General features: G+C 31.5%; 1 protein-coding gene across 5 annotated transcripts; it reads left to right on the top strand.

The window, feature by feature from the left end:
* The first annotated feature begins 193 nt into the window (after positions 1 to 193).
* Positions 194 to 16,072, top strand: LOC113006135. 5 transcript variants are annotated; one of them, XM_039456835.1, is made up of 5 exons: positions 196 to 616; positions 1,395 to 2,061; positions 2,883 to 3,209; positions 15,468 to 15,550; positions 15,833 to 16,072. In XM_039456835.1, the coding sequence occupies exons 2-4, from the start codon at positions 1,816 to 1,818 to the stop codon at positions 15,480 to 15,482; spliced, it is 588 nt and encodes a 195-aa protein (XP_039312769.1). In that variant the 5' UTR covers positions 196 to 616; positions 1,395 to 1,815; the 3' UTR covers positions 15,483 to 15,550; positions 15,833 to 16,072. The 5 variants fall into 5 exon arrangements, with proteins under 5 accessions (XP_039312767.1, XP_039312768.1, XP_039312769.1 ...); XM_039456833.1 differs by lacking the exons at positions 15,468 to 15,550; positions 15,833 to 16,072 and having other exon boundaries at positions 194 to 358; positions 496 to 616; positions 2,883 to 3,461; XM_039456834.1 differs by lacking the exons at positions 15,468 to 15,550; positions 15,833 to 16,072 and having other exon boundaries at positions 194 to 358; positions 2,883 to 3,461.
* Positions 16,073 to 17,183: the final 1,111 nt, after the last annotated feature.

Here is a 17,183-nt window from a genome sequence, read left to right as displayed (position 1 = left end):
TTTTCTTCGATTGTTTTTGGAATGTAGACTTGCTTATCGATCGGCAAACGTAATTGGTTGGATCCATAGGTAAGACCCAATTATGTTCGCCGTTCGATGAACAAGTCTGCATTCCAAAAACCATCGAAGAAAATGTGTTGCAATTTTTTAGCTCACGACTGTACATGATTCTCCATGCCGTAATGGTCATCATGACTCGTCATCGTAACAGTGTAGTTGAGTCAGTTGAGTGTAGTGGTCATAGTCAGTGGTAGTGGTGTAATAATTTGCAAGTACCGTGTTCTTATATGTAATATTTTTACATTGAATTGGAGTATTTTGCATAATATCGGATCTCCGTGGATAAAAAAAACCTTAGGTAATTAATTAAAGTCTGGGTCTTGAATTTGCTTTTATGGGTAGTATATTTATTACTTGATATAAGTATAATATATTTTACATAACCTAACTTTTTTAATTTGCATTTTGTTCGCGCGTATACTTGAAACGTGAGAGATGGTGAGACGGTGAAATGAAGTATTGAGACTGAGATGGTTTAGGCGACTGCCCGGCAAAGAAGACGCGAGTCAACGCGAGGACGGTGTTTCAGGGTGCCGTCATATGGGGCATAACTTGCGTAGCGTAATTTGCGTATTCTAGTAACTTACTAAAATATGTTACGCCATTTAAAAGCCTTCTTTCATATGAAGCGTATTTCGCGGAATTTCGAGAAATGCGTATCTAATGCAACCAATTGCTGATTAGGGTTTCTCTTGTACTCTCTAACAGAAATGCTAAACAAATTTACGATTGGTTTTTGTAATTTACGCGTCTCGGAAAATACGCCTCATGTGGAACCGATACTCTGCACACTAGTATGTGTGAATCATATACATATGTGCGAATCTAACCTGTGCGGGCCAGTGCGGGCATACATCACACCTAGGTTAAAACGTGTTAGTATATCTTAAAACATAATTTAATACAGTTTTATCAAATACCGGTTTTAATTTACAAATTCTTTAAACTAATTACATATTATGTCACTATAATTTAAAAAGTAATAATTTCGGTGATTATTAAATTAAAAACTTCGTTTAACTTGAATCTTGATTCTCAATAATTGTTCTTTTAAATGGCTTGTACTTCTTTTTTAAAAGAACGTTTTTAAACATTTACTGACCGAAGAAATTAAAACTTTTTAAATTATGGCGACATAATGTAATTATTTTAAAGTACTTTTAAATTGTAATGAGACACTGAAGATGACTCAATAGTGGGATTAAAACGTTTATAACATTTTACATTAATTGTTTATAAATGTATACATTAGCATATACACGCATAATTATCTAACTCATATCGTTCCTAGTTTATTCATTTTCAAAATTGAAGTATTCATTTTTATATATTAGGAAGTGACTCAGAATTTACTCCGGAAAAGTATATCATAATGAATAATTCTGATCTAATATTGTTAATAATACGAAAGTGATGGCAAAAGTGGAAGAAGATAAAGCAAACACTTTAACAACAAAGAGTTAGACGACGTTACATATTGCGATTGTTTGCAATATGGAAACTAATGATATCTCAAGAGAAAGAAGAGCGTCATAGAATATGGGTACGCCCAATATTCTCAGAAAGACAAAGATTGTTACAAGGTGACAGTGACAATCTGGTTAATGAAATGGAAATTGTAGATCATGAAATGTTCTACAATTATTATAGAATGTTTACAGAGATGTTCGATCAGTTATTAGATATTGTTGGGCCACGCATTGCAAAACAGAATGTCATTTGAGAGCCAATACCAGCCTGTACCCGGCTTTTAATATGTCTGCGTTATATTTAGCCTCTGGAGACAGTATGAGTTCAACAGCTTTTTCTTTTCGAATTGGAATAAACACTGTCTCAAAGATTATTTCAGAGACATGTGAGGAATTGTGGAACATTCTTCACAAATCAGTTTTTCCTGAAATAAACGAAAAGACTTGGTTAAAAATTGCGAATGATTTTGCGATAAAGTGGGATTTTCCGCATTGCGTAGGGGCGATAGACGGAAAACAAGTACAAATTCAGGTAAATTTTCAATGAAAAATGAAAATAGAATTAACATCAAAGCGACGTTGATTCAATGTTGGTTGAAATCATTAAATCTAAGTCGAATTGATTTGACGTTGCTTCCATTTTCATTTCTTGTTGGCTTGATATTAATATACTATAAATAATATACTTAATATTAATTTAAATTAAAAATACAGCTATACTGGTCGAAAGCAAATCTTAATGCTCAATAATAATTTCCTACATGAATTTATATACATTGCATTTATAAGTTCCTAAAATTGCGCGTTGCTTGTTTACCGTACTTTAAAACGCAGCTCATAAGTAGAACCAGAAATGTAATATCACAAAATTAAATTGCTAATTAATTTAATTATTTGATGCAACAAGCATCTCTACAATCCTTCCCATCTTGAAATCTGTAAAGAATTTATTTCGAAAATTCATTCAGAGTTTGAATCCGAATTCTTCAGCATTCCGTGGGGGCGTCTTTTTTTGCAACAAATTCTTTACAAATTTCGAGATAGGGGGAATATCGTAAAGATGCTTGTTGGCATCAAATAATTAAATTGATTACCAATTTAATTTTGTGATATTACATTTTTTATTATTTCCGTTTTAAAATCCGGCAAACATGCGGTGCGCTGATTGGGGCAACTTGTAACTGCAGATAATTCACTTAGGAAATTATTTTTAAGCACAAAATCAGCTATCAATCGGTGTAGCCATATTTTTTATTTAAATTAAATTGTTATTACAATTTTCGATTATAGTAGATTAATGTTTAATATTTATATGTACTGTGAGAAATAAAAATGATCATTTTTTTATTTTAGTTACCTCCTCATAGTGGTTCAACTTTTTATAACTACAAGAGCAATCATAGTTTTAATTTATTAGCAGTTTGTGATGCCAATTATTGTTTCACATTAGTTGACATTGGTGCGGAAGGCAGACAGAGCGACAGTGGAATTTTTGCACATTCAAATTTTGGTCAACGATTCGAAAGAAACCAAATGAATTTACCACAACCAAGATCAATCGAAGCTTCTGGGGCTGAATTACCGTTTGTGTTAGTAGCGGATGAGGCATTCGCTTTGAGGCTGACTCATTACATGATGCAACCATATCCACGAAGCGGACGTTTAAATCGTCAAAGAAAGGTATTTAACAAGAATGGGAAGTAACAAGTTACAATAAATAGCGCCGTTACCGTTACTTCTTAATAATGCTTTTTTATAATTTGGTAACGTTACAATTTTCTATAATAATAATGATCATGAGATCATAAGATCAGATTTGGAATAGTCACTTTTGACAATCCATTAGTTGCCATTATGCGTTTTTCATATACACTGGGCAACAAAATTATCGCAACACTCATTTATATCAAAATTTCGCACAACTTCAAATAATCGTAACTTCGTTAAAAATTATCGTACTTGAAAAAATTTTTTTTTATTTTAAAGCTTAAAGTCTCTACTTTAAGATGCATTTGGCCAATTTTGAATTTCTTCTTTCCTCCTTCCGCCGTCTTTTTAAAAGTAAAGACATGTTTTGTCTCCGAACATTTGCAAAGTTTGACGCACTCCACGGAGTAGGACAAATTTTTTTCGCAAATGTCACAATAATCATCGTAAAATTTGGACTTTTCGCTGCAAATTAAAAAAAAAAGAGGTTCGTACGATTTTTTTTTAAGGAGTTAGGATGTATCAAAGTCATGTATGCATTTTGGTCAGTTACCGTCAGCATTAGCATTATCCGATGTGCACCACGGGGAGGTTGCTGGTCGGATTTCGCACATCGTGTGTGTGTGTGTGTGTGTGAGTGTGTGTGTGTGTGTGTGTGTGTGTGTGTGTTACAGCAGAGATGAGGACCCCACGGTTCGTCACTTCCGCAGTATTTTATGACTCCAAACCCTCTCTGCTGTGTGTGTGTGTGTGTGTGTGTGTGTGAGTGTGTGTGTGTGTGTGTGTGTGTGTGTGTGTGTGTGTGTGTGTTACAGCAGAGATGAGGACCCCACGGTTCGTCACTTCCGCAGTATTTTATGACTCCAAACCCTCTCTGCTGTGTGTGTGTGTGTGTGTGCGCGCGCGCGTGCGCGTGTGTGTGTGTTGCATAAAAAATGTGGGTGCTCTCGCATTTAATATGAGGTATTCCCACCTCGTCTTCGAATAACTTCTTGTAAACGGTCATGCATATTAATGCATGACCTAATTGTGGCTTGAGGAATTTCGTGCCATATTTGCTGTAATATTGCTCCTAACTCCTGCAGATTTGTTGGTTGTCTCTCCACATCTCGCAATCTTCTTCCCATCATATCCCAGACATGTTCAATGGGATTCAAATCCGGGCTCATTGCTGGATGTGGTAACACCTCGATGTTGTCTTCTCTAGCTGACGTTATTCGTCTTCGACCTTGTCCTCTCCTTCGACGAACAACATCAAAACTCTAAACTGTAAACCTATTCCCATTACACTCAAGAAGCAAACGATAGTCGTAACAATGCCTCGTTTGAACGAAATTCAATGTGCGCAAATCATTGCTCTTTTGGAAGAAGGATTAAATCAAAGTTATGTTGCAAGGAGAATAGGTGTTCATCGATCCTCCATCTCTCGAGTTTGGGCTCGTTATCAAGAAACAGGCGGATTTCGTCGAAGGAGAGGACAAGGTCGAAGACGAATAACGTCAGCTAGAGAAAATCGCCGCATCATCAATGAGACAAATCGAAATCCAACAAGAATTGCACGAGTAATTGCAAATACAGTTCTTCCGCACAGACAAATTAGTGCTCAAACGATCAGGAGGCGTTTGCACGAAGGAAATTTGCGGTCGCGAGCTCGTGCTCGAGTGCCAATGTTATCTGTGGCTCATAGACGTGCTCGTTTGCAATATGCACGCACTTATCAGAATTGGATTCTGAGACAGTGGAACAATGTATTGTTCACTGACGAATCACGGTTTTGTCTTTTCCGTTCCGATGGAAGAGTACGTGTTTGGCGTCGCAATGGACAGCGTTTTGAAGAAAACTGCGTCGAGCCTGTTCGAGCGTTTGGTTGTGGCTCTGTCATGGTATGGGATGGAATATCGATGCATGAACGCACAAATCTTGTCATCATACCACCTCCTGGATTGACAGGAGAACGTTATGTAGAAGAAATTTTGCGTCCTCACATAATACCCATGCGTCGTCAAATGGGGCGCAATTTTATTCTCATGCATGACAACGCTCGCCCACACACTGCCAGGATTGCTCTTAACTTCCTCGAACAAAACAACATCGAGGTGTTACCACATCCAGCAATGAGCCCGGATTTGAATCCCATTGAACATGTCTGGGATATGATGGGAAGAAGATTGCGAGATGTGGAGAGACAACCAACAAATCTGCAGGAGTTAGGAGCAATATTACAGCAAATATGGCACGAAATTCCTCAAGCCACAATTAGGTCATGCATTAATATGCATGACCGTTTACAAGAAGTCATTCGAAGACGAGGTGGGAATACCTCATATTAAATGCGAGAGCACCCACATTTTTTATGCAACACACACACACGCGCACGCGCGCGCCACACACACACACACACACAGCAGAGAGGGTTTGGAGTCATAAAATACTGCGGAAGTGACGAACCGTGGGGTCCTCATCTCTGCTGTAACACACACACACACACACACATTCACACACACACACACACACACAGCAGAGAGGGTTTGGAGTCATAAAATACTGCGGAAGTGACGAACTGTGGGGTCCTCATCTCTGCTGTAACACACACACACACACACACACACACACATACACACACACACACACACACACACACACACACACGATGTGCGAAATCCGACCAGCAACCTCCCCGTGGTGCACATCGGGTAATGCTAATGCTGACGGTAACTGACCAAAATGCATACATAACTTTGATACATCCTAACTCCTCAAAAAAAAATCGTACGAACCTCTTTTTTTTTTAATTTGCAGCGAAAAGTCCAAATTTTACGATAATTATTGTGACATTTGCGAAAAAAATTTGTCCTACTCCGTGGAGTGCGTCAAACTTTGCAAATGTTCGGAGACAAAACATGTCTTTACTTTTAAAAAAACGGCGGAAGGAGGAAAGAAGAAATTCAAAATTGGCCAAATGCATCTTAAAGTAGAGACTTTAAGCTTTAAAATAAAAAAAAATTTTTTCAAGTACGATAATTTTTAACGAAGTTACGATTATTTGAAGTTGTGCGAAATTTTGATATAAATGAGTGTTGCGATAATTTTGTTGCCCAGTGTATATATATATATATATATATATATATATATATATATATATATATTCTTTAATATAATGTCTTTTAAATATTAAAAAAAATATTGTTTCCTGATAGGATAAATGTCTTTAAAATTATCATTTATAGTAGTATACGTTAATATCACATTCTTGTAATTGATACCCATATGTACAACTCTTTTATGTTTTTTATACAACCAAAATCTACACAAAATTTAAAATTTAAACATGTTATAATTGTAACGACCCGTCTTTTTCCGCGCACGGGGCGGTGCGAGCGCGACGGACTAGGACGCGAAGTGAGGTCGCCAAGAGAACTAGACTTTTTCCGGTTTAGGTGGTATAACAACAGTGAGTTTATTTCGCGTAAGATATGTACAGATGACGAGTAACGGAGTGGCTTGGCCACGACGCGCGGACGGACGGATGGCGGTGACGCTCGGACGGACGCAACAGAGCTTACAGAATACGCGCGGACGGACAGACGAGAAACGGAACGCGCGGACGGACGAATGGTATATACAGAATGTTTATGCCGCGGTATCGGATAGAGCTATTGACACGGCTCGGTTCGCGGAATTCCGGCCTCGAGTTTTCCGAGAACTCGGAATCAGTGTTGACGCGCGCAGACCGTGGCCTTGCCGAAGGCCGTGGCTACGGCCGTGAATGACGCGCGCGGTGCGACTGTACGCGGATCGCGATTCTCGACGCGAAGCGGTTAATACCGCGATGTTCGGCGGTGGTGATCGACTCACGCCAAGAGCTCTTGGTAGAGGCGCGGAACTCCACACCCCAGGTCGTTAGTCGATACCCAAGCGGGGACGGCGGATCGGGAATTGCCGACCAGGATCACCTGGTGGAGCCCAAGGTGGACTTGAGCCCGTTTTTATCGGCGGTGTCAGGAAGGCGGACGGCTCTTGCCAAGACTTCTTGGCGGAAGCTAAGGCGCTTAACTCCCTGGTGAGCGCTAGGAGGGCTTCTTCCACGGACAGGAGAGTGGACGAAGAAGAAGACCGCTCGACTCTCGGAGCGGCGGCGCTTATATACCCGAATCTCGAGAGCAGGGACGGTGCGGGGGTACGGAACGGTACGGAATCGGTGGAGGGTCTCCCCGCCGCTCGAGATCGGTCCGGCGGTCGCCACTCCGGTCGAGCGCGTGCGCACGGAGATCTGCCACGCAGATCGCACGTGCGGATGCGTCAACGCGCGCTACACCGGTATTCGTGTGTCTTTTCGGCGCTATGCGCCAGGTTTCTGCTGTCCGGCGGTTGTTCGGCCGGACAGCCCGGAACGGTGGACGGTCCGAGGAGGGGAGCGGAAAGACGGTTTGTTACATAATTATTTAGTTTATAATTATTTAATATACAATAACGTTTATACTTAGCACGTGATATGATTGCATTTTTGTATTAAAAACAAATATTATACACAAGTCATCAACTTCCCAGCACACGAGATTATCATATCTCAATAACTTTTGAATCGATCAAGTTCTAAATACTCTCAAACGATGGGTAAAGTTTTACAATGAAAATGTTTTTATTTTTTCTATCCGTGTTCTATGGACAGAGATATCACAATGAAAAGTTCACTTTTAAAATTTTATTTTCTGAGATATACGTGGTTATTAAAAAAATCTTTTAACTTGTGTTCAATTGCATTTTTAATTTCTTTTGTCTTTCATTTAAAAATCTTCACATTTCCCAATCTTCTTTAAATCTTTTCTATTTTCTACTTTTTTCCTATTTTACACTTTCACAATTCTTCTTCCTTCTTCCTTACATTATTTCACACTTAAAATTTTTACTACAAAAGATTATGTCCGGTTAATGAAATAGTAATTTTTAAAACACAAAATATTAATATACCACGATATGCATCCTTTATTAAAAAAACCTTCAAATTTGTGTAAAATTACATTCTTAATTTCTTTCAAATTTTATTTAAAACTTTACCTTCTCCACCTCCTTTAATTACTTTCTGCTTTCTATTTTTTACTTATTTTACACTCACAATTCTTTCTCCTTTTTTCTTATATTATTTTATATCTCTCCGTTTCTCTACCTTCATTGCACATATTTTAAAATCTTTACTAAAAGAGATAATGTTCGATTAAAGAAATTTTCATTTCTATAACACAAAACTTTATAACACGATATGATATTCAACCATTATTAAAAAAATCCTCAAACTCGCGTTCAATTGCATTTTTAATTTCTTTCGTTCTTTATTTACAAACCTTTACCTTTATATAATATAGGTATTCAAAGATTATTTTATTTTACATATATTGAGTGTTGTACAAAAATTACAAATTTATAAAATTTTAATTAACTTAAGCAAGTTAAAATAGCATATTAATTTTTTCTAAGATACAGATAAAAATATTTGTGGTTTTTAAAAAGGTTGAATTTTTCTTCAATTGGATTTTATAAATTCGCCATTTATATCTTTATGTTTTTTGAACTCATTGAGCTAGAATTTTATTAATACATTTGGGTACTTGCATTTTATTATTTATAAACCTTTTTTAATAATTTTAGTATTTTAAAATATTAAATATTAATTGTATCAATAATTATTTAAGAAGATAATTACTACAGAAATTTTAAAGAGATCTTTGTGTTGTTTATATAAACAAGCATAAATAATTAAAAATAAATGACTAACTTGAGAAGATTATATGGGAATAATAACTGGAAATACGATCAACGTAAAACATGTTGGATTAGAGTCTATATTGCAGGATCCGTGATATACGTAATTAAACAATTTGTCAAAATGAACAGATAACATAGATAAAATTATATTAGAGAAATTTTTATTCTAATGACATAAAATATCAAAATATCATGTAATAGTAGCACATTATTAGAAAAGAACCTTCAAACTGATGTTTACTTGATGTCTTAATTTTTTTTTATTCATACTTTATTTAAAAATCTTAACCTTTTCAAACACGAACAATTACTTTCTCCTTTCAATTTTATTTTCATTCTACACTCCTTCGATATTTTCTCCTTCTTCTTTCCTTTTTCTATTATTCTATTCAAAAATCTTTATCTTCTCCAACAACTTCAATTCCTTTCTCCTTTTAATTTTATTTCAATTCTAAACTTCTTTGATCCTTCCTTCTTCCTTCCTTTCTTCCTTTTTACAATATTCTATTAAAAAACCTTTACCATCTCCAATAGATTTAATTTTTTTCTCCTTTCAATTGTATTTTCATACAAAATTCTTTCAATCCTTTTTCCTTTCTTTTACATTATTCTATTGTATTTCTATACTTTCTTTCATCTTTAATACTAATTTTTAAAAAACTTTACTAAAATAGATAATATTTTATTAGAGAAATTTTTATTTTTATGATAATTATCAAAATATCAAATAATATTCACGCATTATTTTAAAAAAAACTTTCGAACCAGTATTTAATAGAATTCCAAATTTTGTTCACCTTTGATTTAAAAACCTTAACCTTTTTAAACACCTTCAACTTCTTTTTCCTTTCAATTTTATTTTCTTTTTAAACTCTTTTGATCCTTCCTCCTTTCTTCCTTGATTTAGATATTATTTTAATCATAAATTTTTACGTTTTTAAACACCATAAATTTCTTCCTCCTTTAATTTTATTTTCATTCTGAACTTCTTCAATTCTTTCTCCTTTCTTCCTTTCCTTTTCATATTATTTTATTTTTCTTCTTTCTTGCTTTTTAATACACAGTTTTAAAAAACTTTACTAAAAAAGATAATATTATATTACAGAAATTCTTATTTTTATAACAAAAATTATAAAAATATCACATTATATACACTCGTTATTAAAAAAAACCTTCAAACCAATATTCAATAACATTTTTAATTTTATTCATCTCTGATTTAGAAACCTTAACATTCTTAAATATCTTCAATTACTTTCCTCTTTCAATTTTATTTCCTTTCTAAACTTTTTCGATCCTTCCTGCTTCCTTCCGTCTTTTTTATATTATTTTATACAAAAACCTTTATTTTCTCCAACACCTTTAATTCCTTTCTCTATTTAATATTATTTCCATTTTACAGTCGTTCTATCTCCTTCCTGCCTTCCCTTTTACATTATTTTATTACTCCTTTTCTTTTATTTTACATGTTTAAAATTTTCTTTACTAAAATAGGTAATATTTTATTAGTAAAACTTTTATTTTTATGACACAAAATATCAAAATATTATGTAATATAGGCCCATTATTAAAAAAAGCTTTAAACTGAAGTTTAATTGATGTCTCAATTTTATTCACTTCTTATTTAAAAATCTTAACTTTCTCTAACACACTTTCAATTCCTTTCTACTTTCAATTTTATTTCCATTCTACACTCCTTAGATCCTTCCTCTTTTTTTTATTATTATTCTATTCCTCTTTTTTTCTTTATCTTCATTTAACATTTTTAGGAAATTTTACTTAAATATATATTTTATTAGTGAATCTTTTATTTTTATGACAGAAAATATCAAAATATGTAATATTCGCCCATTATTAAGAAAAGACCTTTAAACTGGTATTTAATTAATGTCTTAATTTTATTTAACCTCTTTTTAAAAATCTTAATATTTTCAAACACCTTCAATTCCTTTCTCTTTTCAATTTTATTTCCATTCAAAACTACTTTGATCTTTTCTCCTTCTTTCCTTCCTTTTTATACTATTGTATTCAAAAATCTTTATATTTTCCAACCGGCGGGTCCCGATAGCACACATCCCGATAGCACACAAACCACTCATAATAGCAGATGCCTAGAGATTTTCCATAGGTTGGGTTAGATAAGTCAAGATGATTGGTTGGTGGGCTATCGAGATGTGCGCTATCGGAACCCTCCCTTCTCCAACACTTTCAATTCTATTCTTTTAATTTCATTTTTATTCTGAAATCCTTGAATCCCTCCTTTTCCTTTCCTTCGATTTTATATTATTCTATACCTCTTTTTTTTATCTTTATTTGACATTTTTTAAAAATTTTTAATAAAATATGTAATATTCCATTAGAAAAATTTTTATTTTTATGGTAGAAAATATTATCGCATAATATTTGCACATTATTAAAAAATACTTCAAACTGGTGTGCATTTCGTGTCTTAATTTTATTCATCCTTTAATTAAAAATTCTAACATTTTCAAACACCTTCAATTACTTTGACCTTTTAATTTTATTTCCATTCTAATTCCTTCAATCTTTCCTCCTTCCTTCCTTCCTTCCTTCCTTTTTGTATTATTTTACTCAAAAATCTTTACTTTCTCTAACATTTTCAACTCTTTTCTCCTTTCAATTCTATTTTCTTTCTAAACTTCTTTGATCCATCCCCACTTCTTCCTTCCATTTCATATTATTGTAATCAGAAATTTTTACTTTCTTCAAAACCTTCAATGCCTTTTCCCTTTTAATTTTATTTCCATTCTACACTCCTTCAATCTTTCCTTCTTTTTTCCTTCGTTTTTATATTACTCTATTAAAAAAATCTTTACCTCCTTCATCACAAATTTTTTTTTCTACAATTTCATTTTTATTCTGAATTTCTTTGAACCTTCCTCCTTCCTTTCTTCTAATTTATATTATTCTTTTCCTCTTTTTTTTCATCTTTAATAGTAATTTTTTTAAAAATTTAGCAAAATAGGTAATATTCCAATACAAAAATTTTTATTGTTTATGACAAAAAAAATAAAAATATTACACAATATTTAAAAAAACCATTATTTAAAAAAACTTTTATACCAGTATTCAATAGCATTCTTAATTTTATTCGTTTTTTATTTAAAAATTATCACATTCTCCAATACCTTTATTTCTTTTCTCCTTTCAATTTTGTTTTCATTCAAAACTCAATCAATTTTTCCTTTTTCCTTTCTTCCTTTTTATATAACTCTATTTAAAAATTTTTACTTTCCCAGAATATCTTCAATTCTTTTCTCCTTTCAATTTTATTACCATTTTACACTCTTTTAATCCTTCCTCTTTTCTTTCTACCCTTTCTTATTATTCTATTTCTCTTTTTTTTTCAATAACTTTATTTTACATTTTTAAAAAACTTTACTAAAATACATAATAACTTATTAGAGAAATTTTTATTTTTATGACACAAAATATAAAAATATTATGTAATATTTGCCTATTATTCAAAAAAACTTTTAATCAATTATTTAATTGATGTCTTTACTTTATTCACCCTTTATTTAAAGATCTTTACCATTTCCAACACCTTCAATTCATTTCTCCTTTCAATTTTATTTCTATTTTAAATTTCTTTGATCCTTTTCTTTCTTTCTTTTCTTTTTGTATTATTCTATTCAAAAACTTTTACCTTCTCCAAAACTTTAAATTCCTATCTCTATTCAATTTTATTTATATTCTACTTTCCTTTCTTTTATATTATTCTATTCTTCTTTTTTTCTATGTCTTTATTTCACATTTTTGAAAAACTTTACTAAAATATGTAATAATCTATTAGAAAAATTATCATTTTTATAAAAAAATAACAAAACATCATGTAAAATTTGCCCATTATTAAAAATAAACTTTTAAATTTTGTGTTTAATTGATGTCTTTACTTTATTCATCTTTAATTTAAAAATCTTTACCTTGTCAAACACCTTCAATTAATTTCTCATTTTAATTTTATATTGTATTTTCATTCGAAACTCCTTTGAAACTTTTTCCTTCCTTCGTTCTTTTTTATATTATTCTATTCAAAAGTCTTTATTTTGTCCAACACCTTGTATTCTTTCCTCCATACAATTTTATTTACATTCTATACTTTTTCGATCCTTCTTTTTTATATTATTCTATTTCTTTTTTTCTATTTTTATTTCACATTTTTAAAAAACTTTACTATAATACATAATATTCTAATAGAAAAATATTTATTTTTATGACACAAAATATCAAAATATCATGTAATATTTGCACATTATTAAAGAAAAGTCTTAATCTGATGTTTAATTGCGTCTTTACTTTATTCATCTTTTATTTAAAAATCTTTACTTTCTCCAACACCTTTAATTCATTTTTCCTTTCAATTTTATTTCTATTCTAAAATTTTTTGATATTTCTTACTTTCTTCCTTTCTTCTTTTTCATATTCTATTCAAAAACCTTTACCTTTTACAACACTTTGAATTCCTACCTCCATGTGATTTTATTTCCAATTTACACTTCTTTGATCCTTCCTTTTTGTATTATTTTATTCCTATTCCTTTTTATATCTTCACTTCACATTTTTAAAAATTTTACCAAAATACATAATAATCTATTAGAAAAATTTTCATTTTTGATGACACAAAATATCAAAATATTATGTGATATTTGCGCATTATTAAAAAAATATCTTTAATCTGGTGTTTAATTGATGTCTTTACTGTATTCATCGTTTATTTAGTAACCTTTACTTTCTCCAACACCTTCATTTCTCTTTTTAATTTTATTTCCACTTTAAACTTCTTTGATCCTTCCTTCTTCCTTCCTTCATTTTGTATTATTCTATTCAAAAACCTATACCTTCTCCAACATCTTCAATTCCTATCTCTATTCAATTTTATTTCCATTCTACAATCCTTCAATCTTTCCTTTTATATTATTCTATTCCTCTTTTTTCTATATCTTCATATCATATTTTTAAAAAATTTTACTAAAATACAAAATATTCTATTACAGAAATTTTCATTTTTATGACACAAAATATCATGTAATATTCGCCCAATATTTAAAAAAAAAAAACATTTAGTCTGGTGTTTAATTGATGTCTTTACTTTATTCATTCTTTATTTAGTAACCCTTACTTTAGTAACCCTTTAGTAACCCTCCAACACCTTCAATTTATTTCTACTTTTAATTTTATTTTCATTTTAAACTTCTTTGATCTTTCCTTCTTCCTTTTATCCTTTTCGTATTACTCTATTCAGAAACCTTTACTTCTCCAACTCCTTCAATTCCTATCTCTATTTAATTTTATTTTCATTCTACACTTCTTCGATCCTTCTTTTTCTATATTTTTCTATTTCTTTTTTTCTATATCATTTCTCATTTTTAAAAAATTTTACTAAAATACATAATATTCTATTACAGAAATTTTCATTTTTATGACACAAAATATCAATATACCATGTAATATTTGCCTATTATTAAAAAAAAACTCTTAATCTGATGTTTAATTGATGTCCTTACTTTATTCAACTCTAATTTAAAAATTTTTACCTTCTCCAACACCTTCAATTCACTTTTCTTTTTAATTATTTTATTTCCATTCTAAACTCTTTTGATCCTTCCTTCTTCCTTCCTTTCTTTTCATATTATAGAATACTATTCCATTCCTTTTCTCTTCTCTTCTTTATAATCATTTTACGTTTTTAAAAATATTTACTAAAATAGATAAAATTTCATTAAAAAAAAATTTTTTTAATTTATAAATATTTACTAAAATTGATAATATTCTATTAGAAAATATTTTATTTTTTTAACACAAAATATCAAATATCACATGATATTTACCCATTGTTCCTTTATTTAAAAATCTTTAAATCATTACTTTCTCCACCTTGTTAAATTCCATTTTTCTTTCTGTATTAGTGCCACAAAACTCTTCTTCTTTTTATCATTAATTTATTTTTATACTTTTTCTAATCCTACCTCACAATAATAATGGTTATATACAAAAGAACATTTTAACAACAATAATGTAATAAATGTTAAACGAAATCGCTATCTGAAAATAAAGTACAACACAAAGTACCAATGCTTTCTAAAGATAATTTTTACAACTATAAATAAAAACGTTTATTAAAACTTATCTGAAACAATCATGAAATCCTCCAAAGGAAAAGAAAAATTTTTAGATGCAGGAAACAGAACCAACACAATAAATAAATTTGTAATAATTAATTCGATAATATAATAATATTACACTATTAACCTCTTTATGCATGTAACAGTTATTATGTCTATTACTGTTAACACAATCTCCTATGACAGCCGATCACAAAGTTAGCACAGCGATAAAACCAATCAGCACTTCGGAAAAGCGACAACAATAAATTCGATAATTCGAGAATTGATGCAATACATTTTTTCAGAGGATTCTTTTTTCAAGGATTCTTTTCTTTGTTTCTAGGAAATTGTAGAATAATATTGCCAAATATTGGTAAATTAGAACTTCTGGTTTAACGGCTACTACCAAGATCCTAAAGTATAAAGGTAAATAATTAAAAGCATTTATATTTTCTATAATATTACAAGAGCAATTGTAATAAAAACAATAAAACAATTTTAATTTGTTAATTCTTTTTTAATTTTATATTGACTTATTATTCATATGATTTAAGTATGAAGATAGAATTTAATTTTATGGTACAGTGTATTTGCAACGTTGACTATAACGAAATGATACTTGTAGAATACTTGTAAAATTATCAAACTCGGTTTTCATACTTTGTAAATGTTTTAATTTTTATATATTATTTTTTTCTTTGTTTCTAGGAAATTGTTGAATAATATTGCCAAACATTGGAAACAATACGAGAGCATGCATTTCATACTTTATTGTTGACAGACCTCGCAGATTTTATTTTATAAGTTCTCTTAAAGAGGTATATGGTGTTAGTTTTATAAACATATATAAAATATTTTAGATATTTGCAGATATTGCTAATTGAAAAAAATCATTTACTTACATTTAAATTAAAATTTTAGAATATACAATCTCTAATTAATATAGACTTAATTTTAAAAATGTATGTATTTTTAACTTCAAATATCTTTGTAACTAAATTTTGAATTAGAATTTCATTAAAATAAAATTTACTTGAAAATAATATCAAAGTATTAATTGTGTACAGTCGTGAGCTGAAAGGTTGCAACACATTTTCTTCGATTGGTTTTGAAATATAGACTTGCTCATCAAACGGCGAACATAATTGGTTCTTACTTGTGGATCCAACCAATTACGTTCGCCGATCAATGAGCAAGTCTACATTCCAAAAACCATCGAAGAAAATGTGTTGCAACCTTTTAGCTCACGACTGTACATGGGGGTGCGCACGATTGAACACCGCACGATTGGACACCACCACTCACAGCGGCCGATGCCTAGAGTTTTTCCGTTGGTTTGGTTAGATAAGTCAAGGTGATTGGTTGGTGTCCAATCGTGCTGTGTCCAAAAGAGTGTCACCCCTGTACATGTTAATTTTTTTTTAACCACGTTATGATTGACCACCAGCCATTCACTGCAGTGCTTAAACAGTAAAAAAATTCTAGACATCGTTTGCTGTGAATGGATGCAGTGGTCAATTGCAACATAATAAAACAAGACCCTCCCATACATTACCAAATTTACAAAATGCTATATAAACTTCCAGTCACTGCGCATTTTTTTCAAGTACTTTTTATGCTTTTAATACTTTTAATGCTAATTTATTAAAGATTGTATATAATAATATTAATTTTTAATTGTAAATTAGAAAAAATGTATAAAAATATTGATATACAGGATGATTCAGAACGGGGTGCGCACGATTGGACACCGCACGATTGGATACCACCACTCACAGCGGCCGATGCTTAGAGTTTTTCCGTTGGTTTGGTTAGATAAGTCAAGATGATTGGTTGATGTCCAATCGTGTTGTGTCCAAAAGTGTGTCACCCTTCAGAACGACCCATGTGTCCTTGTAAAGACGTGTTCTTGAATAAATTCTGAGACGATTTTTCCTGCACGAAAATTTTGTAACGCGGGCGCTTACCCGTGTCGGACGGTTAGTTGCGCCGCCTTTGTCTACCATGTGTACACGGCCCGTGATTCGCTAACTTTATTCTCTTATTATTCAAAAAGTAA

Source organism: Solenopsis invicta, chromosome 13 (genome assembly GCF_016802725.1).
Source record: "Solenopsis invicta isolate M01_SB chromosome 13, UNIL_Sinv_3.0, whole genome shotgun sequence".
NCBI lineage: Eukaryota > Metazoa > Arthropoda > Insecta > Hymenoptera > Formicidae > Solenopsis > Solenopsis invicta.
The sequence above is the reverse complement of the archived record's forward strand: the minus strand, read 5'-3'. Positions and strand labels throughout refer to the sequence as shown.

Bases quoted from the DNA above. Each gene is read 5' to 3' on its own strand.
- LOC113006135 (XM_039456834.1), top strand. From the start codon at position 1,816: ATGTCTGCGTTATATTTAGCCTCTGGAGACAGTATGAGTTCAACAGCT. The intron at 2,062-2,882 runs GTAAATTTTCAA...TTTTTATTTTAG, and splicing joins GAAAACAAGTACAAATTCAG to TTACCTCCTCATAGTGGTTC.